Source organism: Lissotriton helveticus, chromosome 9 (genome assembly GCF_964261635.1).
Source record: "Lissotriton helveticus chromosome 9, aLisHel1.1, whole genome shotgun sequence".
Taxonomy (NCBI): domain Eukaryota; kingdom Metazoa; phylum Chordata; class Amphibia; order Caudata; family Salamandridae; genus Lissotriton; species Lissotriton helveticus.
Window position 1 is genome coordinate 808,987,726 of NC_136070.1, and position 24,859 is coordinate 809,012,584.

The following is a 24,859-nucleotide window of genomic DNA, read 5'->3' on the forward strand; positions in this document are numbered from 1 at the left end:
TCCGGTCCAGGGAAGACATGGCATGGCAGTTCGGGCTGGACTGTTCCCATGAGGCACAGGGTCAGACTGATTTGCATTTTGCCATGTCTGAGCTGGGGTGGCCGAGTGAGCTAAAGAATGGTGATGGATTAAACCCAGATCAGTTGACTGGGGGTGAGTGTTTGATTTGCTCAAATGCTCCGTCCATCATCCCCTTTTGTATCGCTTTGTTCGCCCTAAGTGTGGCAGGGTATGCTCAGACGTTAATCCCTTGCTCACTTGGCCACTGGATTCAAGATAGTCTGGCTGATGAGGATTATGAATCCGAAACCGGTCCCAGGATGCTTGTTTCCGGTCCAGGGAAGACATGGCATGGCAGTTCGGGCTGGACTATTCCCATGAGGCACAGGGTCAGACTGATTTGCATGTTGCCATGTCTGAGCTGGGGTGGCCGAGTGAGCTAAAGAATGGTGATTGATTAAACCCAGATCACTTGACTGGGGGTGAGTGTTTGATTTGCTCAAACGCTCCGTCCATCATCCCCTTTTGTATCGTTTTGTTCGCCCTAAGTGTGGCAGGGTATGCTCAGACGTGAGTCCCTTGCTCACTTGGCCACTGGGTTCAAGATAGCCTGGCTGATGAGGATTATGAATCCGAAACCGGTCCCAGGATGCTTGTTTCCGGTCCAGGGAAGACATGGCATGGCAGTTCGGGCCGGACTGTTCCCATGAGGCACAGGGTCAGACTGATTTGCATGTTGCCATGTCTGAGCTGGGGTGGCCGAGTGAGCTAAAGAATGGTGATGGATTAAACCCAGATCAGTTGACTGGGGGTGAGTGTTTGATTTGCTCAAACGCTCCGTCCATCATCCCCTTTTGTATCGCTTTGTTCGCCCTAAGTGTGGCAGGGTATGCTCAGACGTTAATCCCTTGCTCACTTGGCCACTGGATTCAAGATAGTCTGGCTGATGAGGATTATGAATCCGAAACCGGTCCCAGGATGCTTGTTTCCGGTCCAGGGAAGACATGGCATGGCAGTTCGGGCTGGACTATTCCCATGAGGCACAGGGTCAGACTGATTTGCATGTTGCCATGTCTGAGCTGGGGTGGCCGAGTGAGCTAAAGAATGGTGATGGATTAAACCCAGATCACTTGACTGGGGGTGAGTGTTTGATTTGCTCAAACGCTCCGTCCATCATCCCCTTTTGTATCGCTTTGTTCGCCCTAAGTGTGGCAGGGTATGCTCAGACGTGAGTCCCTTGCTCACTTGGCCACTGGGTTCAAGATAGCCTGGCTGATGAGGATTATGAATCCGAAACCGGTCCCAGGATGCTTGTTTCCGGTCCAGGGAAGACATGGCATGGCAGTTCGGGCCGGACTGTTCCCATGAGGCACAGGGTCAGACTGATTTGCATGTTACCATGTCTGAGCTGGGGTGGCCGAGTGAGCTAAAGAATGGTGATGGATTAAACCCAGATCAGTTGACTGGGGGTGAGTGTTTGATTTGCTCAAACGCTCCGTCCATCATCCCCTTTTGTATCGCTTTGTTCGCCCTAAGTGTGGCAGGGTATGCTCAGACGTGAGTCCCTTGCTCACTTGGCCACTGGATTCAAGATAGCCTGGCTGATGAGGATTATGAATCCGAAACCGGTCCCAGGATGCTTGTTTCCGGTCCAGGGAAGACATGGCATGGCAGTTCGGGCTGGACTGTTCCCATGAGGCACAGGGTCAGACTGATTTGCATGTTGCCATGTCTGAACTGGGGTGGCCGAGTGAGCTAAAGAATGGTGATGGATTAAACCCAGATCAGTTGACTGGGGTGAGTGTTTGATTTGCTCAAACGCTCCGTCCATCATCCCCTTTTGCATCGCTATATAAGGAGAGCAGTGGCGGCTCCTCGAGGGAGTGGTGCGGTGTGCTGGGGCGGGGAGGGGCAGGGTGGGGGTAGTAAACTCTGGCATACGGCTGAACATAGTTAAGCGAATAAATAAATAAATAAAACGAATTACATTGCATGTGCTGCATCGCCATTTGGTTTTGCAGCGCGCACAATGTAATTTGTTTTATTTTTTTATTTACTTAACTCCGTTCGGCGGTATGCCAGAGTTTACTATCCCCCACCCTCATCCTCCCCCGCTCCGCCCCACAGCACTCCCTCAAGGTGCCACCACTGAAGGAGAGGGATGGACGTGCAATGAGGGATGTTATTGTATTTGTTCTTTTATTTTTGTCTTATCTTTCATAGATTGCTTGAATGGTCCTGCCTCTGAAAAAAACTGTGACATAGATAGTGGGCAATTCTCTAGTTTTTAAAAGAAAAATCTTTTCTTATAATTTCAAACCACTGAAGTACCGTACAAGCACATTATATGAATAGTACATTGTATACAGCACATGCTACTAACTTCAATGTAGCATCACCCCATCATCTGTGTCTGGTATTCTACTGTAGTGTGTGATAGCAGGCCTTACATTTCCTGCCTGCTACGGATCCTATTATGCGGTGGAAGCTGTGCTAATGCCTTCCCGAGTAGTTTGTGAAGGAGTGTCATGACCAGTCTGTGAATCTGCTATGTCCTGAAGTTCTTGCAAATATGTACTAAGTGGTTGCCATTTATTGTGTGGTTGAGTTGTCGGTGGCTGCAACTGTGCATATAAACCACTGTTTGTGTTACAATGTGTCAAACTGTGCAGCCATGCCTTTATAGTTGGCAGGTGTTTACTGCCCCCATTTGATGTACAGTGCAATCGCCACAAAGCACTGTGCAGAGTTCGGTATTTTGTGTACAAACCCCGCTAATGCCAACAATGGAGCAAGCGTAAGTTCAAGGTGTGGCATCAGTGACAATTCTACAAAGATTACCCCCCCAGTATTTAGCCAAATGGTCAAACGTCCATGTCATATGTGTAAAATCTGCTGATAGAGAGCTACTCTAGGGGCATGTGTAGAAGCGGGACGGGTCCATGTTATGCAACTTGATTGGGGTAATATACACGCGCCATAGGAATTTAAAATGTAATAGCTTATGTCTAAGATGTAATGGAACCATACACGTTTGTCTACAGCAGTCCATTGGAAGTCTGAAAATGAATGACCCAAGTCTGGCTCCCATGCATTGCGCACACCGGCATCACCCTTGGGCAACAGGGCTATAGCTGATTTATACATTTTGGACATTAGATGGTCCCCATCAGTGTCGTTAATGAGAAGAATCAGAGGTGGGAAAACTGAGGATTCAAGGGGATAGCTGGGAATTTTGGCCTTAAGCGCACCTTGCAATCTCTGAAGTATAAATTATTCCATCAACGGGGCATCTTTAAAAACGATTATCCTCTGTGGGTGAAAAGACATGCCCACTTGGGAACAGGTCCCCTATTGTTTCCAGGGCATATTTGGCCACTGTGCGTTTGCCTAGGGCCTCCTGCGTGATGGGTATCCAAGTGTTACCCGGCAATGGTATAGGATGGGAGTATAATAGATGATCTCCTATTGCCCTAATATGTCTTTTACAGGCCCAACTAGTTGTGAAAACTGTTTGGATGTCATGTGGATCACACGGCAGGCCCGCAGGTAAAATCGCCGCCAGTGGCGTGGGCTATGTTAGAACAGCTTCAGGTTTAATATAGGGAATTCTGTCATCAACATGATACAGATGCCTGGCAAAACTACACTGAGCCACCACATAATATACAAGCTAATCTGCGGTTGTTTGCCGCTCCAAATAAGCCCCAGCAGTAGAGTACGTAATGTTGTAAAGAAAATCTTGGTTAGCAGAATAGAGATGTTTGGAATAAATATATAAACTGGCATAGTACCACCATTTGGATTATTGCAATACGGCCTGCCATGGACAAAGGCAGCTTCAGCCATCTCTCGACACTGCTGGCAAGCTTGTCCATTGCCGGGCCATAACTAAGCCATATTATTTGTTCAGAGTTCCTTTGTATATGAATGCCCAAACATTTAACAGAGTCCTCGTACCACTTCAGTGGGAAGTCGATGTCACTCTCACTGGGGGCAGTTGTCAGGAGGAAAATTTCAGATGTGCCCCAGTTTATATGCAGACCGGACAATGCCCTGTATCAAGTTATTTTTCGAAGTAGAGGTCTTAGGTTGCTGCCGGGGTGTTGCACATATAATATAAAATCATCAGCGTACAGCGTAATGACTAACAGGCCAGTGTTGAACTGTAGACCTCTGTGAAGGTGCTTCTCCTGTAAGTGACGCACCTGGGGGTCCAGCGCAATCACAAACACCAAGTAGGAAAGTGGACTTCACTGCCACGTCCCATGTGTAAGGTCAAATGCGGGTGTCAGTCTCCCATTAATCCGGATGTGTGCCATAGGCGATGTATATAACAGCCTAATGAGTGAGATGAACCCCAGCGGTATTCCCATTCTACCTAGTATGGAATGTAGACACAGCCATTCCAGAGAATCAAAAGTTTTTTCAGCATCCAGTAATACCGCTGCAGCAGGAAAACTTGGTGTAATTCTGTGAAGTGCATCAAATAGTATGTGCAAGTTAATACCAGTGGACTTATGTGGTAAAACCCTGGACTCGGCTGGTGAGATTATCTGATTGAGAAGGAGGGAGATACGTGAGGCCAACAATTTGGCCAATATTTTATTGATGTATTTATTTATTTATTTTTTTATTTATAAGGTTTTATATAGCGCTGGCTGGACCCAGGGGTATCAGAGCGCTTTACATGCCAAGTAACAGATTCAGTAGAAATATAGCATAGGTACTTTTGAAATCATAAGATAAACAATTTACACATGTGTAGCATAATTAAGATGGTGCAAAGCATAGAAGAACAAGGTTAAATAACAGATTGAAGATCATAGAGTTGGAGTGATAGGGTGGGATAGAACTGTGTAAGGCAGAGAGAGAGTTGAAGGCCAGTGTTCAAGTAGTTAAGAGCCCCAGTATTTGTTTAGAAGGAGTAGTTTGAGCTCTCTTTTGAAGCGGGGGTAGGAGGGGTTGCAGCGTAGCTCTTTAGGGAGAGCATTCCAGATAGAAGGTGCATTACCAGAGAAAGAGCGAGCTTGTGTAGTTTTCTTTTTTAGTAGAGGAGGGACAAGTATAAGAGCGTCAGTGATCTGGTGCAGCCCGCTTTGTGGAGTTCTTCGGTGAGGTAGGATGGGGTGTTTTGGTGGAGCGTTTTGTGGGTGACGCAAGCAGTTTTATAGGTGGTTCTGCCTTCAATCAGGAGCCATTTGAGGTCCTTGAGGATGGGGGTGATGCAGTCAGATTGTTTGCAGCCAGTGATAAGCCTGGCAGCCAGGTTGAGAATGGATTTGATAGGGGCAAGGTGGACTTTAGGCGTTCCAGCGAGAGTGGCATTACCATAGTCAGTTCTTGATAGGACCAACGATTGCACCGCCGATTTAAAGTCATTGGTTGGTATGAAGGGTTTGATTTTTTTGAGGTGCTGTAGTGTGAAGAGAGCACCTTTGGTCGAGTTTTTTATGTGGGGGGTGAGACTGAGGTTCTGATCAATGCGCATGCCGAGGGATTTGTCCGAGTTAGAGATGGAAAGAGTGCAGTTGAGGGCTTTGATGTCAGAGATCCAGTGATGAATGGGGAGCGGGTTGTTTTTGAGAGAGAATAGAATGATTTCAGTTTTTTTAGGGTTAAGTTTGAGGTGGTTTTGATGGAACCATAGTTAGATCTTAGTCAAGGCATCGTTGAGAGGAAGGATGTCAGCATGGGATTTGATCCTATAGGAAAGTTGGGTGTCGTCGGCATAGAGGTGATAACCGATTTTCGCTTGTTTGAGGATGAGGGGTTCCATGAAGAGGTTGAATAGGGTGGGAGAGAGAATGGAGCCCTGGGGGACGCCCATGGTGACAGGTAAAGGTTTGGAAAGGCAATTGCTGATTTTAATCTGTTGTATTCTATGCTGGAAGAAGGAAGTGAACCACTTAAGAACAGTTCTCTCAAAGCCAAAACGGTCTTTGGGTATGTTGAGTAGGGCAGCATGGTTAACAGTATCAAAGGCAGAGGAGAGGTCAAGAAGAATGAGAAGGGAGGCTTCACCTTTTTCTAGGGAGCGATTTATGTCATCAGTGATGTTGAGCATGGCTGTTTCAGTGCTACAGCCCTTTCGGAAACCAGTTTGGGAAGCATCTAAAAGGTTGAATGAGTTAATGTGATTTTTCTAGTGCCTTAGATAAGAAAGGGAGGTTGGAGATAGGGCGCAGGTTATTTAAGTCATTAGGGTCAGCTGATGTGTTTTTCATGATAGGGGGGGGGGGTAATTTGGCCAAGTTGGAGGGATGAAGGAACAATGCTGGTGGTAAGGGAGGAGTTGATGATGGAGGTCCAGTAAGGGGCGATGATGTGTTTTAGGTCTTGAACTAGATGGGCCAGGATCGGATCTCTGGTATGTGTGGATGGTTTAAACTTAGAGATGATGCTAAGGATAGCACTTTCTGAGACAGGACAAAAGTTAATCCAGGAGGCATTGTTTTTTTGCTGGGGGACATTGTGATGGGATACCGCGGGGTGACAGTGGTGGCGAGTAGAACAGAGTTCAAGGGGGGGAAGGAGTGGTATGAGAAACAGGGAGAGAGTTAGGGAGGGGAGGTAGGTTGAGAGGTGGGGATGGAACAGCGAAGGATAGGTCCATCTTGGTGATTTTGTCTAAGAAAAAGCTAGCGATTTCCTCACATCTTTCAACTGAAGCCGGAAGATTAGGGGGGGCTGAAGTAGTTTGGTTTTTAACAATGTTAAATAGATCTCTCGGTTGATTTTATGCCCGGTCAAGTTGTGAACGGAAGGAGGCTTTTTCATTAAAGATATGTTTTTTATAGCTGGACCTAGCGGCTCTGAGGAGGGTAAGAATTGAGGGGGAGGGCTGTTGCCTCGAAGTGCATTCGGTCTGTCTGAGGGCTCACCTCTCATTGTTAAGGTCGGCATTGAACCAAGATTTGGATGGTTTGCTTTTTAGTGGTTTGAGTTTGGCGATTTTGCGATTTTATTGTCCAAGTTTATTACTGAAAGTGGTTGTGAGAAACTTGCTTGGTATATGATGCACACTTATGTAAGTGGGCACTCTGCACCAATCCAGACAACTCTTATGGTGATTTTAGTGATATTAGTCAACCTTAGAAAGCTCTCTAAGTTGTAGCTGTGGAAAGCAGCCTTCAGGTTTAGTCCAGAAGGAGTGTAAAGCAGCTAGTTCTACCAGAACATAATCTTATAGGCATAGATTAAGTGAAAAAGAACCACACAGTGTATTTATAAAAATATGTATTTATTATAAGACACTCACTCACACATACAGATATCTCCTAACCCGAGATATACACAATGCACACAATACTTTTCAATAGAAACAGGTAAGTAGCAAGAAATACACAGTAGTCACCAGGGGAAGACCAAATCATAAACTAAAATAGTTGTATGCAAACCATGACTCAAGCCAAAACTATACCCAGAAGACGTAAAAGTGCCAGGGACCCAAGGAACCACACATGGTAAGTAACCAGGAGCCCCGTGGAGGCCGTGCAGAGTGGGAACATGACCACGGGATCAATGCAACTCAGTCAGTAATTTGTGGTTGTAATTTTAAAGAAGAAGGACCCTTCTCAGTGGACCCTGAAGAAACCCTGTGGAAGACAGAAGGTTGGAAAGCCTTGGATACCGTAGGAACCAGGATACCTACACCAGGGAAGCTGGGGGCATGGGTGTTAAGTGGCGTCGGAAATCGCTGTTTAACCCAATGGAGGACTTTAGGAAAATGCTGCTGCTGGCGAAGGTTAAAGTGTCCGGTGGAACCCAAAGGTGATTCAAGAAGAGAAGTACCTGCAAGCAAAGAGGACAGAGTTTATGCACTCAGGAGTGACCCGGATGCACGGAAGACGAATGCCCACTGATGTCAAGTGTTGCAGATAAGCTGATGGTGACCTTGAAACTGCAGCTGTGTGGACCAGGTGATGCTGTGGTTGACCAAGAGCCTAGTACGAGCTGCCCCACGTTGGATGTCGAGAGTTGAGAGGTCGATGTCTGTTGGGAGCACCAACTAGCCTTGGCAACTGCAACCAACATGGAAGTCGAAGAAGGTACAATGTCGGGACCAGCAAGGTTGAGGAGACTCGCCACAAGCAGGGGAGTCAGGACAGGCCCCAAGCAATCAAGGGAGCCCAAAGAATTCAAACATGACCTTCAAGAGGACCCACAGGCCGGAGACACTGGAGTCACGAGAGGACCTAGAGCAGCTCATCAAAGATGCAGGCCAATGGTGCAAGTGATGCGGTGTGGTAGAAGATTCTGGTCACTGGAGATGCTTGAGGTTGGGGCTACTTGGAGCCTGAAAATGTATGTGGAAGGAGGCTAACAAACGTTTGCAACTGGAAATCGACGTAGTGCACAGGGGTTCGGATCCTGTGGCTCTGACTAATTATACTGGTCTCAAACTTGGTGAGAGGACAGGACAGGCCTCGAGGGATGTGAAGTACCACCACCACCTGTGTTGCTGAGCCTTTTGGAATCCGTGGTAGCTCAGGGTGAGCAGACTGGTCAGCTTAGTTGCGGTGCCTGCAGATGCAGGGAAGTGACTCCTTCACTTTAAGGGAGATTACTTCAGGTGTCTTGGATTCCCACAGGCCTTGGAAGGTTCCTGCATGGTGCACAGGCATGGACGTTGCAGCAGACAAGCAGGGCGACGAGATCAAGAGCAGCAGGAATTTTCCCGGTTGCAGCCTTGATGCACAGAGCGAAGTCCAGAGTGCCAGACGGTTGAGAAAGAAGTGGTGTCTGACATTAATCTTGCCCAACGATGAATATAGGGACCCACCCTCCAGTAGGCCCATAAGTACCCTAAGGAAAGGGTTGGGACGATTCACTGTTCCCTCCCAGGGGAGGAGTCAGACAGTAGGACGGATACTTGCATGTCCATTGTCCACTTTCGCGCCAGAGTGGGAGCCAATGGCTCCCCGAGCTGGTTTAAAGTGGACTATGCAAGGAGGGCACCATGTGTGCCCTTCAAGCTGACTAAGTGGTGCTGGCAACCGTTCCCACCTGGCCCCAAAATTAAAACCCTCTCTGGGAGGTGGTGACACCTCCCTGTGACAGGATACCTATTGTTCTGCCTTTCCCTGCTCAACCTTCGCTCAGCAGCAGGAGGGCAGAATCTTGTCTCTTTTCGGCGGCAGCTATGTTGTGCTATGTGAGTCTAAAAGAGTGGTAGCGAGAGCTCTGAGGGCCTTCCGGAGGAGCTTTACAGTCCCTGGAATCATACCTCCCACACCGTTTACAGTGTGGTGGTATGATTCCAACATGTTTGATACCAAACATGATAGGGCACGTTACAGCCAGTTTTGAGATGGTCATCGCTTAATGAACCGGTTCCCCTCTATATTGTATATGACTGTCTCACTTACAACCTGGGAGAATAGACTACATAGGCTGTAGGGGTGTTGTGCTCATGCAGGGGAACCCTCACACTTAGAACTGAGCACCCTGCCTTCAGGATTGAAAGGCCTGCTTTAGGAGGGGCCTATTGGTTTTAAGTACAGTGACCCTAGATATAGGTAAACCTATATCTTTTGTAAGTGATGCTAGCACCAGTTTACACATGCTGCAATGGCAGGCCTGTAGTTACAGTTTGAGTGGTCCCTCATGGGTGGCATAATACATGCTTCAGCCCATGGGAGACCCCTGGGGTACCTATGCCCTGGGTACCTTAGTACCACATACTAAGGACTGATACGTGTACACCAGTGTCCAATCTGGGATGTATCTAAGTACTTACCATACCAATTATGGGGAGAAAGCTCAGAGACTGGGGTCCTGATTAGCAGGATCCCAGTCCTACTAGTCAGAAATAGTATTATATCAAGCAAAAGCAGATCCTACTTTCCAACACCAGTAGATAAGTACCGCAGTGTAGCTGGTCTTTACCAGGTTTGGGGAGGAATTTTATAACCGCCTCATGAAGTGTAGGTGGGAGTATCTCATTTCCCAAAGCCTTTTGAAATACCTCTAGCAGGTGCGTGGCCAGTAGGTGTTTATATATATTGTAGAATCTACCCGAGAACCCATCAAGTTCCGGAGTTTTTGAGCCTTCCATAGCATCAACCACTTGAATGATCTCTTCCTCGGTAAACGGCTCCGCAAGGAATTACTGTTGGGCTGAACGTAGCCACACCATGGCTATTTCATCCAAATTTTGATTAACGCCCGCACTGTCCACAGTGGCTCTCAATGTATATAGGTCTGAGTAATAGGCACGTACTGCTTTTTGTATGCCAAAGGTGTCAGATATACATTCGCCATCTAAGCCCTCAAGGGATGTATGTCTGGCCTCTTGGGGGTTGCAGTAGTCGTGCTAGTGTGCGGCCAAGTTGATCACCCTCCCTGTATCGTCTAGCTGCTGCAGATTTACCCAGGTAGCATGCTTCACACTCCGCCGCTTTGTTGTACTCGGCCAGTAATATAACACAACGTTTTAAACTGGCGGGCTGGTGGTGTGATATTTGGCTTTGGTCTAATGCTGCTACTTCTGCCTCTAACTATGACAGTGTAAACCGTAGATCCTTGAGTATCCTAGCACTCTTGGATATCCATAACCTCCTCATGTAGGCCTCAACAGCCTCCCATAATGTGGCTTAGGTTTTTACTGTCCCAATATTGATATCGAAGTAATCCACTATTGCCGAACTCAACTTGGATTTAAATAGTTCGCCCCGAAGGGCCATCTACGGTAATCTCCATGTCCTCTCTACCCCACCTGCCCTCAGAATACTCAACTTCAGGAGGACTGGAGCATGATCGGATAGTGTATGCGGCAGGTGCGCCATCGATGCAATCCAAGGAGACAGTATAGGCGTAAGGAGCCAATAATCTATGTGGGCCCACGTGCTGTACGGCGCGGAGTAGTGAGTGTATGCAGCTTGTGTATGGTATTTATGTCGCCAGGCGTCAGTTAGCATGTATGTGTCCCAGAGCTTTGTTAGTGTACATCTGGCCCTAGTTTTTTTTATCCGGGGTGGAAGCTGTACTATCAGGCTTGGGATCAAGTAGTATATTAAGGTCGCCCCCCCCATACAAAATTGGTCTGCCTTTATCTGATCTATTTGGGTCAATAAGTCCAGGTAGAATTCTGGGTCATCTACGTTTGGGGCATTGACATTGACCATGAGTAGTGTATCCCAGCAGGCTGCCCTTTACTAACACATATCGCCCCGCCGTGTCAGTGCGTACCGCTAGCTGAAACGGCACTCGCTTATGAATCAGTATGACTACGCCTCTGGCACACATGCTATAACCACCAAAGTATCTGTGTGGGCACCAGCCCTCAGTAAAATATGAAGTTGTACTAGGTGGCAGATGCGTTTCTTGAAGTAAAGCTATGTCAACCTGATGTCTCTGTAGGTAATTCACTACCTGCTTACTCTTGCGTGTATTATTCATACCTGGAATGTTCCAGGACATCAGCGAGAGGTTGGCAAAGGGGTAAATCCTATCCTTCATAACCATTGCTAGGCAGAAGCGTGTGTACTGTTCTGTTCAATAAACTTAGGAAGGTTGTAACAATACACATGCATACAAATACCCTTGAAATGCTTTGTGCATGTCCTACCCTCTCCACCCCCCACCCATCACATATCTTCTACTACAGGGAACCCCTATACCCCAAAAAGAACAAAGGAAATGAAAACCTTTAAAACGTCTAAAGGTTATCAAAGCACCTTAAAAGTACTGATGTGCAACCGCACTTGGGGGTGGCAACACTATGCCGAAGCCCTGTACATGCAGAAAATGTAATAAACAGTTTAACGTACATCTGCAGTGAGCCCCACTTCACATGCTTCCCAACATGACAATCATCCCCGCACCCTCCGGAAAGGTTATACATTCCTGTGCATATCTCAGGTCTGTATCCACGCTGTGCTTAACTGGCAGAAAACAAGTCAACACTGGCCCCAGAGTTGGGGCCCCAGGGAGGGGGGGGGACCGGTCTGGCGAAGCTACTGGACAAGTTCCCTGTGACTTGGAGAAGATGCGGCAAAACACCTACGCGATGGCCGGTGTTTCGAAAGTCCGAGATCTTCCCTCAATGTCAATTTGTAAACATTCAGGGTATAGCATACCATATCTCAAGCCCAAATTGGGGAGGTTAGCCTTGACACCAGCGAATTTCCGGAAGGTGTTGCAGTAAAGTTCAGATATATCAATAATATTGAACCCTGCCAGTTCAAGGAACCCTTTTCTCTTGCCAGCGTAGCGCAGTGTCCCTGTCTCTGAAATTCAAGGGCCGAGCAATTATTGAACACGGCCGGCAGCCCGAGTTAGGGCGTGGTCCCAGGGTGTGGTGCGCCCTTTCCACCACAAATAACGTTGTAAAGCCCTTGCGACCAAATATGTCATGTAGTGGTTGCTTCACAAAACCATCCAGTCACCTTGTGCATTCCGGGATGCCCACAAAGTGAACATTATTGCGTCGTCCACTGGCTTCCAAATCTTCATTTTTAATGGCCATGTTTTTAAGAGGTTTTCCATGCATCCCAGTCATTTAGTGATCTGGACCGGGCCGTCTTCTAGATCGGATATCCTGCCGTCCGCAGTGTCGGGCCTAAACTTGTGGCGGTTCAATCGCACACCTATTACATCTAAGCACCTGTCCAGTGAATCAAAACGAGTGTCTAGCGCCTTAAAGCCATCCCTTAATGCAAACATGAGGGCCTCTGTTCCCCGCATGGCAGCAGGAGACGCCGCCACTTGGTCCCACCTTCAGCTATCTCAGTGAAGAGGGATTCTCCCTCCAGTCTGGTCTTCTCAAAGTTTAACCTGTGTTGTTTAGGGTCACCACGTACCATGACCTGCGACTTCTATGTGCAAAATGCGCTAGTATTCTGTGCAGGCAAAAGGAAGGAATGGGCAACCCGCCCCACACTACACAGCTGCAAAGTGATCCACTAGTTTGAGCTAAGTGGGCACGGGCCTGACCGCCTAGGGTGCTATGCAGGGGCTTAACCTGGCTCCTGTTGTTTTCGCCCGGCTTTGGTGATTAGTTCATAGCACGAACAGAGGGTGAACCTTGACATAAGGCCCAAAGTCCCATCCAGAACTCACTCCCATGTATTTATGTTTGTCCCGTGTACTTACTGAATCAGGCCATGGGACACACCGCAGCTCGCCCAAATACTGTGCTTTCCTGGTGTGTAACACGTGGGACCAGGAGCAATCAAACACGAGACAACGTGTTTACTAAAGGCATGGCAAGTTGTAGGTACACAACGTGCGTCTTGCCGTCTGTGCTTCTTCATGCGGCGGGCATAAGCAGGCCAAGGGACTGTGCTTCAGCACATCAGGGAGGAGAGGTGGGATGCAGATCTGAGCAGAGACATGGGGGGAGCAACCGCACCCAGTCAGCTCAGCACCGCCCAATGGGCTGAGTTTGTGCCCATGGGAAATTCGCATGGAGCAGTTAAGCACACTGCTATTGACAAGTGAGACGGAAGCTCAACAGAGGATGAGTTTTCTGTTGATCATGAAACATAAAAGTATTAGCACAAGAGTATATCGGGAGTCTAATATTAATTTGTTTAGTGCTGATGGTCACTTTTTGGCAATTAATACCATTTGATGGACTTGTGGGAATTCTTAGCAAAGTTGTGCAGCAAAACAGTTTGGTGTTGGTTGCAGGTTGCTTCTGAAAATTTGTTTTTAAGTCGGGGCAGGAAAATATTTTAACAGGGTTTTCCTGGGTGGCGGTAGTTGAGGGGATAGTGAGTCACAAGCAGACATATTCACCCCTCAGCACAGACCAGGCCTGGGGTGACAACCTTGGGGACTATTGCAGCATGTTAAGCTGAAGAGTTTGTAGGACAGGCTTTGGTGAGGTGGCTGTGGCAATAATTTGAGTGAGATGCAAAAAGGTGAAAGAAATAGGTGTGAGATGCCTTTGGGGATGAACTGGGCATCTTGGGAGTGGTTATTTTAAGGGAGGGGGTTGTTCATGTATTAGTGAGGCTGGTGTTCTTTTATGCATTATATGTTCATGAATTCTGAAAACACTGCAGATCGGTCCTAATAAAATGGCCTTTCTCACAACATGGTGGTCTGTGGTTGATTTGTAATCATGCGCGTATCAAGAGAGAGAGAGAGGACTAGAAAGCTAGTCCGAGTCCCCGTAATTTATATGTGTTATCAAAAGAGACTAGCTTAAATATGACCAATATTGTTAGGACTCTGATTATATTTGTCATGGGCACCTCGTTGGTGAGTTCATGAAGCCCTCACCCACCAACCTGGTTGGTGGCATGCTTCATCATCGGGCCCACCCAGTGACACCTAATGTGTCCCGGGTGTGCTGCGACGTCTGATTACAGCGGAGCTGGTATTTTACTGAGAGTGCAGTGTGAGGTGTAAAATGAAGTGTGAGTTAAAACGGCTTGGCGAGGGTCCCAGTACCCGAGGGTAAATTAAATTTTAATAACTGGGCCCCCGTCAGCGGTTAAAATAAGGCTTGGGGATGTTTAAGGGAGGCGCGTTACTACCTCCTACATCCATCAGTTGGTCGACATGTTTCAGCCAGTGCCTTAAACTAAATCTGGCTTTCCTCAGGACCTTTTTCAAATAGAGTGTAGTGCAGGTTAAAAAGGAGTGTAATCCAGGCTATGTGTTACACTCACTAAGGTGTTTCTCTAAGTGTGAGAGGGGGGATTCCCTTCTCATATATGCGCTTAGATTTTGCAGCCAATGCTTCCAGGAGTGAAACGGTAAGGGGTTGACCAGCTTTTCTGGTCAGAGCCTGCCTTGTACCTGTTGCACCGTCCTCGTACTCCGGTAGTACGAGGACGGTGCAACAGATTACACTCCTTTTTAACCTGCACTACACTCTATTTTAAAAAGGTCCTGAGGAAAGCCAGATTTAGTTTAAGGCACTGGCTGAAACATGTCGACCAACTGATGGATGTAGGAGGTAGTAACCCGCCTCCCTTAAACATCCCCAAGCCTTATTTTAACCGCTGACGGGGCCCAGTTATTAAAATGTAATTTACCCTCGAGTACTGGGACCCTCGCCAAGCCGTTTTAACTCACACTTCATTTTACACCTCACACTGCAATCTCAGTAAAATACCAGCTCCGCTGTAATCAGGCATCGCAGCACACCCGGGACACATTAGGTGTCACTGGGTGGGCCCGATGATGAAGCATGCCACCAACCAGGTTGGTGGGTGAGGGCTTCATGAACTCACCAACGAGGTGCCCATGACAAATCTAATCAGAGTCCTAACAATATTGGTCATATTTAAGCTAGTCTCGTTTGATGTGTAATCATGCCAGATGGTTCTGAAGTTGGAAAGGGAAAACGCAAGGATGGCACATGAGATTCCTCAGGGGTGGATTTGGTATGTTGTGGAGGAACTTAAAGGCAGGGGGTTGGCCAACTTGTTCACTGTGTATAAGTAAGCGTTGGGGGTTTTATTTACTTCATGGAAATGCTGTTTTCATTGCAGACCTACATCACCTGCCTTAATAAAAAGACCTTTATCACTATATGGTGGTCTGTGGTTGATGAACACTTTTCTGATGCAGTTGGCTATGAACAATAGCACTTACTAGACGTGGCTAGACTTGAAAGCGGTTTTCGAAGCGGGTTCCTACAGTAAAGTTTATACTATCCGGCCGGCAACCAAATAAGAGCTCACACACTGCGAAGCCGTCCCTCCTTTTAAGGTCTCGTCTGGCGTTAGCAGTGCACATGCGCTGCTCTCGCCACGGCGAGGACCTTTTGGAATCGATACGGATTCCAAAACGTGCACACGGAGAGACAGAAGAGACAGTAGATGTGCACACGGGGATTGGGTGCTTTATTGGCGGCGTGAAACTCTGGGGACTTTTTTTCGCTGCCAGTAAAGCATTTAGTCCCTGATGTATAATACACACCTCGAGTAACCGTTTTCGTCAAACAACTCACGGGTTTCCATATTTTGCACACAAAGTATGTCATGTATATATATATATATATATATATATATATATATATATATATATATATATATGTCCACACATACAAAGTCACATGAAATGCATCAGAAAAATAAGACTCAAGCAAAATAGCTATGTAAAAAAAAAGTTTCATATAGCGTTGGCTGCACCTTCCATTTTATTTTACGTAATTGCATTTCTTTTATTTTATCCTTTTCAGTAAAACAAAATGCGCGCGTTTTGTGCCTTTAGATGCATTTTTATTGAGAACAATTGCTTTTCAGTTGTTATTGTTAACATTCAGATCACTTTTTTGTGTTCAAGAGAAGCTCAGTGAACAAGTCCTTACATGTCAGAAAAGACGCAAATGAAAGGAGGGGTGCAGGAACCGCGACTTCAAACACTGTGCTGATGAGCGGCGCATTCACATATGATGGCTATTTGATATCCGGGTTCCTATACTGTGTATACGTATAGAAACACGATCGTCACTGGGCGACGTGTGTAGTATATTCATCCCAAGGCCCTCCAGCACACAAAGAGCCTGCTGTAGCGCGAACTACAAGGTGTGAGTGCACGTCCCTTCGTGAAACGCCTCTTGTCATTCATCCGCCATCCTGTGGTGATTTGATCTGCGGGCGGCCCACTGACTGACTATTGCTGAAACGCATTTGATGTGTTGGTGTTGAATGGTGTCTGGGGGTAACACCCTCATTCTTGTGCTAATCTGTGCACCTGTTCGCCAATACAGATGAACAATCACTGGAATAAACACTTCTGTGTACTCCGCACAGGGCAACAATACAGAGCGAGAGACAGCAGGAACCGAGCAAGACAAAGGGCGGCTGCAAACATGAGGAAGGACAGGGTAGCTGATCAGAGAGACGATGCAATCTATCCTATCAGCGAATAAGAAAGTGAGACAATATCCAGCACCATTTATAATTACATCACAATAAGGGGGAGGGGGTGGGGGATTATAAATGATGCAACAGATGCAGTGGGGCCGGGACTTCATGCTGTGGAATGCCCACTGAAGGTCAATTATGGCGCCCTTTTACAATCAAATCGGGGATAGCGGCCTATTTTTGTTTGTATTAGGGCTCATTGTAATATAGTTACGCCACAAATAGCAATTTAGTCATACTACAATTCTTTACGTCCTTACATTTTACGTTTGTCATGCTTTGCTCCAGCAGAACCGAAATCCAATGTGAAGGGGAACCGAAATCCATGGCTAGGGGAGCTGTCTATTGGGTCTGTTAATAGTAATAGTTTTCATCCAATGTCTTTTCAGTCATACCGACATCTATGGTTTGTCATTTACTGCTATTAGCTCTGTGACGCTAACCTTCTGTGATCAGCGGCCATCCACTGTAGGAACAAGCATTTGCAATGCAATCGATCTCGCATTTACGCGAGTTTAAGCTGTTGGCATTGTAAATGACAATGCCTTTTATTTATATTTAAAAGCCGAAAACAAAAATTAACCTTTTCCATGCTCATGACAAGGTCAGCTCGTCATGAGGCACGGTTGAGCTGTGCTTATGACGAGCTGGCCTTGTCATGAACAATGGTATTCTAAGAATGTTAGCACAGGAGGGGAAAACCCTTAGCAGCCAAGGTGTTAAAGGTATTGTCATTTACAATGTCTATAGCTCAAACTTGCGTAAACTTGCGTATAAGCATTGCAAATGCTTTTTTTTTTTAAAACAAGATATAAATTATATGTTGTAGTTACTCGGACTCATGGGGGCCATCACGCGCCCCACATCCACAAGAACTGTCCTGAGCCAACTGACGTGGGAATGGCTATAGGAATTTAATCGGCAATGTATAAAGTCTGAAGCTGTTGCTTTGTCATTGACGTATGTAAGGGTCCTGTGGCCAGGGCTGAACTGGGAATCCATAGCAGTCCTGGCAACTTTGTCAGACCAGCCCCCACCCCAGAGTGAGGGGGCAAGTGTGAAGTATTGCTGCTTCACAAAACCGGCCCCACAGCATTGCTTCTTTTGTTACTGGGGGCTGATATTGCAGCATGACTGCAAAATCGGCCTCCGGCAACAAAACCGGCCCCCACCATTCCCTACGCCAGTCCAGCCCTGCCTGTGGCTGTAGGGAGTAGCCCTAGGCACAAATAGGAGAAGAACCTTTGAAAATCATTGTCCTTTCTTAGATTTTAGAAAGGGGCAAAGTGAATAAGTGGTAAGAAAGAGCCATGAACTAGGCTTACAGAGCGAAATTATAACTCAATGGTTAACCACTAGGGCCCGACTGGGAATGCAAACGGGCCCTGGCAATTGAGTCAGATGGGCCACAGGTGGGGGGATGCAGTGCGCGTGGAAAACACAGCAGCTGCTTTTGTCACAGGGGGCCGATATTGCAGGTAGGCTGTAAAACCGGTTCCAGTAACAAGAAGCATTGAAAATGCAATAGGTCTCGCCTTTCATTAAATTAAAGCCATTTGCTTTGCTATAAAATACCATTAGCAAAGCAAATGGCTTTAACTTAATCAAAGGCTAGACTTATTGCATTTTCAATGCTTGCTTTTTTAGTTTTTATATAGCGCGAAGTCGACCTCTTTACGTGAGCAACAGTTGCATTACAGACTGACATTCAATTTGCGAGGCAGCGGGGGAAATACGTGATCTGACCAGAATCACAGTAAGTTGAGCGCCCCTGCCGAGACTCGAACCCCGTTCCCTTTTTTCGAAGTCCACCGCGCTAGCCGTTAGGCAACATCCGGTGATCTACCCAGCGCTCATCTTTCTTCCCTTTCTCTCTCTACCACTCCCTTCGTGTGAGAGAGCTTGGTAATTAAAAAACAGACGACCTGCATAAAGGCCACATGGATCTTATCACTAGAGAAGACTCGTACGAGATATGCGGAAACTGCCAGTACAAAAAGCTTCCTTCTTTCTCGTCCGTCTTTCCTCGAGCTCTCTCTGCACTGTGGACACTGCGCAGCAGACCCCGCCTTCTCCTTTACGGACCACCCTTGATCTGACGTCGTAGCTAGTAGGTCGTCCCAACCCTACGCTTAAGTAGGCCCGCCCCGCCGCCAGGTCTTTCCTGTGAAGTAGAGCACCGTTGCGCCCTTGAACCTGAAATAGGCCACACCTCCTTCAGCCGAACACTCCCTTCGGCTCCACCCCTCCTTGCAGCGGTGCCTCCTTCGCAGCAAACCCCCGTCCTCCCGGCCCCGCCTCTTTTTAAAGCCGCACGTGAAGCCAGCGTTCAGGCGAGTACGGTCCGCAGGCCACGCCCTTTTACAACCTCTCTCAGAGCGCGCTTCTTTCAAGCCCGCCCATTGCCATTAAAGGCAACGCCTCGTTTTCCTCCGGATTCAGCTTCTTCCTTCAATGCCCCGCCTCCCCCGCGTAGCCACGCCCGGAGCCCGCCCTCTGGCTTGTGCTACCTTGAACCTGGCGATCGTGGGCACAGTGAAAGGAGGCGGTGTTGGTGTCCTGACGGGACGTCGGAAGCCCAGCATGTCCCGGAGGAAGCAAGGCAGCAACCCGCAGCACCGCAGTTCCCTCACGGGTTAGTAGCATGGTGGTGTTGCACTGCAGAGGGGGCGTGGACAGGCCGGACACTGCGAGGGGGCGCGTCAGATAACGTAGGGAAGGGTTGAGGGGTAACTAAGTTCTTTCTCTTGGGTAACGAGATTTGTTTACCAACCCCTCTTTGTCCTTTATTTGGCTGATCGGCTGTCAGTTTAGCGATACCTACCTCTAAATGCCCAAGACGGCGTCCAGAGAGTGGGCAGCACCTGACACGTGTCCTGGGTGCCGAGAGATCGTGCCCTCGGTGGAGAGTGGAGTGATGTGTTTCAGAATTTCGAATGTTCCCTTCATACAGATCGAGCGCTCTGCATATCTAGAGTTTATTTATACATATGTATGAATTCAGCTACATCAGTGCCCGATTTAGGTCGAGTGTGACCTGAAGTGAAACAGCGCCTGCTGTCTGACCTCTCACTCCGGTGATCGTATCGATGCCTGACACGCATCCTCTGAAGAGGGTTCTTGCCGTAAACCTGACAGGGAGAGAGCAGGAATGCAGTTCACGCAGGAGAGATACTTTACACACATGCACTTTAAAGAGTTATCCGAAGATCGATTTTAAAATGTTTTTTTCAGACCTGATTTGGCCTAATTCAACTGTCAAGTCTTTCAAATTGTATTTGCACTTTTACTGCAAGATTGTTCCAGAGGCCAATTGCATTTTGTGCATTTCTATCCAGAGGAGTGAGTGGCCTCTTGTGTAGAGCCTTCATTGTTGACATGGTATACATTGAGTTGTTTAGGTTGACAGCCATGTTGGAAATACACGTGTGTTTCTCATAAAGAGGTAGTCAGCGAAGAGTTGAACATTGGTGGTTGAATTGATGGATGTTAGTTACTGATTGGTGATGTGAATGTGTCCTCCATACGGAGTGATCTGAATCAGACCACCAGTGTTTTGGTAAACAGTGATGTAAATTAGATGATTCCAGCAGCTACACCGCTCAATGTGCGGTCAAGAGGGGGTTTATAATATACTGAGTGGAGTGGCAGAACCCTCTATCTCGGGGTGCAGTAAAGGCAAATTGACCTTTAGAGTTAATCGATGTGTTATATTTAAGTGTATTAAAAAGAGGGTCTGGGGAGATGGTAGCTGTTACGCCCAAGGGTGTTAAAGTGGGTGCAGTTAAGGACTTTAGCAACTTTTTGGAAGGTATACCATTAAAGTATTGCTGTTGCTATTGCTGTTGATGTGTCATTGGTTCGCGTGTTAAAAGGCATAACAGTGCATTGGTGTCATGGTGTGGTGCACGATCAGTGATAAAACAGTTGGCACACTTGTGATACAGTATTATGAACACGTAATATGTATGTCAATCACCTGATGGTGTGTTAAAACAAAGTAGGCCATGTAGACCGGCCATTTAGGTAAAGGTTATGGATTTATTCTTCAGATCACAGCTCCAGTTACAGGAAGATGGTAAGATTGATATTATGACCCACCAGGAGCAGCCTTCTTGCTGCTTGCTCATCCACTCCAACTGATTCTCCCTCAAGCACAAACACACTCAACATTCCAGTGACCTCACCATTGGCTGAGCAGCAAGGAAGAGAACAACAATGGGGAGGATGCATTAACCCAGCAAGAAGATTACAACATGGTGCTCGTTGAAAAGTATTAGCACCTGTTTCCCTTTAAATGCATGGTGTCCTTGTAGTGGTATAAACGCACAGTACTATTTGTGTTGTTCCATTGTGTGTATGTATGTGATAACAGCCCACTCAGTGGATAACAGCCCATGCACACAAGGTGGATGATCCTCAGAACATTGACTGTGTTTTGGATGTATAATATAACCCAGCGTATGAATCTGTTTTTGCATGATGTTTGTGTCTCTGAATACCATAATATTTACAGAGTGTACATGTGCTCCTGTTATTGCCTGGTGTGTATTTAACGCTTTATACATTTAATACAGTGGATGTGCGAGTGCTTGCATCAGTGCAAATTGTATGTACATTAACATGGTCATACATGTTCACACCTTTTTCTTAGCTGGAGTGCCGAAATAATGCATACACATTCTGACTACCTAGTGTGCGTTTCTGAGCATTAACTGAGGGTGTGATTTTTGTCTTTTTCAATTGTCCAAAGGAAACAAAACACATCACGAGAGTTCCTGTCACCCATGGTCCCTTCCATTCTCAAATGAGGTTTACATCACTCTCGATAACAATTTAAGAGAGGCTCTACGAGTTCACTTTAATCAACAAAATCGTTTACGGGCGATTCTTCGAATGTTGATGAAAAGCTCATGTATGCCTGCGCTCGTTTTACACGTGGCTTCCCTAAACAACCGCCTACATCAGCCTGACTTCAAATGCGGCTCAGCCCAAAATATGACTGAGTCAGGACAGCAGACGTGTATGCGAATGGGCCCATTTTGGTTCTATACTTCTCCTGCACTTCTTCCTAGATCCGAATACAGGTTATGAGAGCAGCGGTGTTATTGGTTTGCATACAGTAATATAAACACGGTGTAGCTACACCTGTGTCGCCACGGTGTCTCTCCACCCGTTTCACCGCATGGCACGAGTCCGTCTCATTACACACTCTGTCTAATATATACACTCTGATTTTGTGTGTGCATTGTATTAGGCACAGTGTGTGTCCCACACTGTAAACACACAGTGTGCGCACTTGGAACGCACTATGGCGTGTATTTACTACCATATACGAGGTGTGCATGCACCTGCCTTATTACCACGTGGCTTGCATACTAGTAATACACCTTTGTCTCGGCGTGGTAGCTGTGCGGTAGTTGCAAGCACATGCTGCGTGTTTACCACGCTGTCACCACTTGGCGTGCGCGATGTTTTCTAAAAGACGCACGCCGTGCGTGAACCTGTGTCCCTGCCTACGTACGTAGAGCAGAATAAACCCTTGGCGCTTGTGCAGTAGTACAAACCCGCCGGTGTGTTCAGGCACTCGCCGCGCGCCTCGTGCGCTACTGGATGGACCTTCCGGAAGAGAGGTCTGCTCGTGAGTAGTTCCTTATCTAATCTGAGCAGCACGGGAGGGGGTCCGCGGCCATGTGTCCGTGTCTGAAGCAAGGGCCGAGGGAGGAGGCCCTCCGACGAAGGAGGTGGAAAGAGGAGGGGCTTGTGCTTCTGGTTGTTGAGATGCGGAGCCGGGAGACAAGAACAGGAGAAGGGGCTGTAGTGGCGCAGGGATAAACTAATTGCAGACACGGACACGTGGACTGGAGGCCACGAAGAGGGTAATGGAAAGAGGAGGTCCATGCACTGGAACTGGAACCGGAAGATAGAGTGTAGTATATTGAGAGAATGAGGGACACGGTGCCCGAGGGAGAAATTTGACGACGGGGACCGGCTCAGACGGTTGAAGAGAAAAGGGGTTGATGCACCGAGGAGGAGAGTTGGGGGGCAGGGCTAGACAGGAGGAGAGGTAGGTTGGTGACGGAGTGGTTGAATGGCGATGGAAGAACTGGAAATGACCACGTGTCTGTCGCGTAATACTTCGCCACTTCCTGACTTTTTAATCAACACCACTTTGCATTCTTTTGCTTGCAGTTTCACTTCCTCAATTATTAGCATGGACGTAAATGTCTAAGCTTGAGAAGTGGTACTTAGTACACCTACTGGGCAGAAGAAAGAGTTGTGCGGTAACGAGGGAAAGGAGTAGTAGAAGAAGTTTAAATGACACAGCTGTTAAACGGATACACTCCGGTGGGGAGTTTCAACCTGTCTTGTTCCCACAGCAAATAAGAGTAGCCGTGCCAGGGCTTATAGTTACATTTCCCATTACATTTATGTGTCCACGAGTCCCCAGTATGCTTAGTGCTGTTGTCTGAAATTAAGCACTAGCGGACTAGCATGTTTATGATTTGGGATTAGTTGACATCTATGTAGTGAGATGTGTGCTCTGAATGTGGTGGGGTTCAGTGGGATGAGGGTAAGAGGTACATAAACCATAATAGTAAGAAGAGGGGGATTGGGAAAAGGAGAAGCAAGTGTGTACGTCTCTTGGGAAAAGTCTGCGGCTGCATGAACAATGGAGGAAAAGGGTTAAATGGTCTGGGGCAATAAAGACCGGTACTGGAGACTGACGGAGGGGGTTGCAGTTATGGAGAGAAGGGAGTGGGGTAGAAATGCTTGGCCTAGGAAGATTGGCGCATAGACCAGAGGAAGAGGATGCTGCACAGGAGCAGGACTTAAGATGTCCAGGTCACCCCAGCCTCACAGCTCTTCAGTGCCATTACTTCTGACATATGATTTGCAGTCACACATTTGATTTCAGCACCTCTGCCTTGGAAACGTTCCCTTATCCATTCAGAAGATGGTTACATGAATGGGGAAGAGATGCACACCCATGCAAGATAGTAAAGTCCACATTTGTAAAGCGCACAATCACCCGTAAGGGTCTCTAGGCGCTGGGGGGCCGTCGGGAAGATTAAGCGAGCTATTGCCCAGAGTCACATGGTGCTGGGCTAACCTGCCGCCGGAGCCGGGGATCGAACCGTGGTCCCCAGATTCCAGCGTCAGTCGCCCTGGCCGCGGCGCCACACCTCTTCCACAGTAAACTGGTGGAGGAACTGGTAGGAGACAACATTGGGTACAGTGACCTGGGTGGATGGGAATAAGAAGTGCAATATGCATACCAGGTGAGGAGGAATACAAGGGATGGGTCACGGTACAGGGATAAAGTGGAGAGAGAGAGAGCAATTCAGTTTGACGAGCAGGCCAGGAATTGGCTGGCCTGTGATGTGGAAATGGAGCTGCAGAAATTGTGGTAAATAATGAGGGGCAGGTGGAGGATGGTGAGCAGCAGTATGGAGAAGGGAGTGGAGTACAGTAATGAAGGAAGTAGAGCTGGGTGAAGTAAAGGATGATTCAGAGGAAGAGGGAGTTGATGACGTATAAAAGATAGGATACATGCCCAGCAGAGGAGTATCTGATGGTTGAGAGCTCCACCATGTCGGGATAATTCTCCTCCGTAAAAGCAGGGGACAGTGATGTGAATTGTCTGTCGCACGATTTGTGAAGTTATTTGTTTGACATAGGCGTTGGTGGAATTGCTTAGTGATGAGCTGATGAGAGGGTGCAGGGCTTGTTCTAGTGATAAAAATGGTTTTATGTGAGCTGTTACATGACTGTTGTGGCTAATCTAATCCAGGTCGCAGTAGGTTTGGTCCAAGGCTGTAATGGGCAGGGCCACTGGATTTCTGCGATTCTGTGGCAGCAGCTTTTTTTGCATAATTATGGATTTGACATGTTTGCCACATAATCCATCATTTTATGTATAATCCACAGATTTTAACATAGAAAAAGTTTCTCGCTTAAACTGATCAAAAGTTACTGAAAACACAGTGACATGTTCGCGCTCAGTCAGTGGTGCTTTGCAA

At 47.2% G+C, this 24,859-nt stretch overlaps 1 protein-coding gene across 5 annotated transcripts in view; it reads left to right on the forward strand.

Annotated features, from left to right (window-relative positions):
• Positions 1 to 19,312: 19,312 nt before the first annotated feature.
• The window catches only part of LOC144781889 (B-cell lymphoma/leukemia 11B-like), a 66,968-nt gene continuing 61,421 nt past the window's right edge, over positions 19,313 to 24,859 (forward strand). Inside the window, exon 1 of one of the 5 annotated variants that reach the window (XM_078660942.1) lies at positions 19,313 to 19,470. In XM_078660942.1, coding sequence (XP_078517068.1) covers positions 19,419 to 19,470 — 52 coding nt within the window. In that variant the 5' untranslated portion in view covers positions 19,313 to 19,418. Of the gene's footprint in view, positions 19,471 to 22,338; positions 22,477 to 22,630; positions 22,715 to 22,771; positions 22,903 to 24,859 lie in introns of those variants that run through there. The other 4 variants (XM_078660943.1, XM_078660946.1, XM_078660944.1 and 1 more) reach the window with 4 other exon arrangements.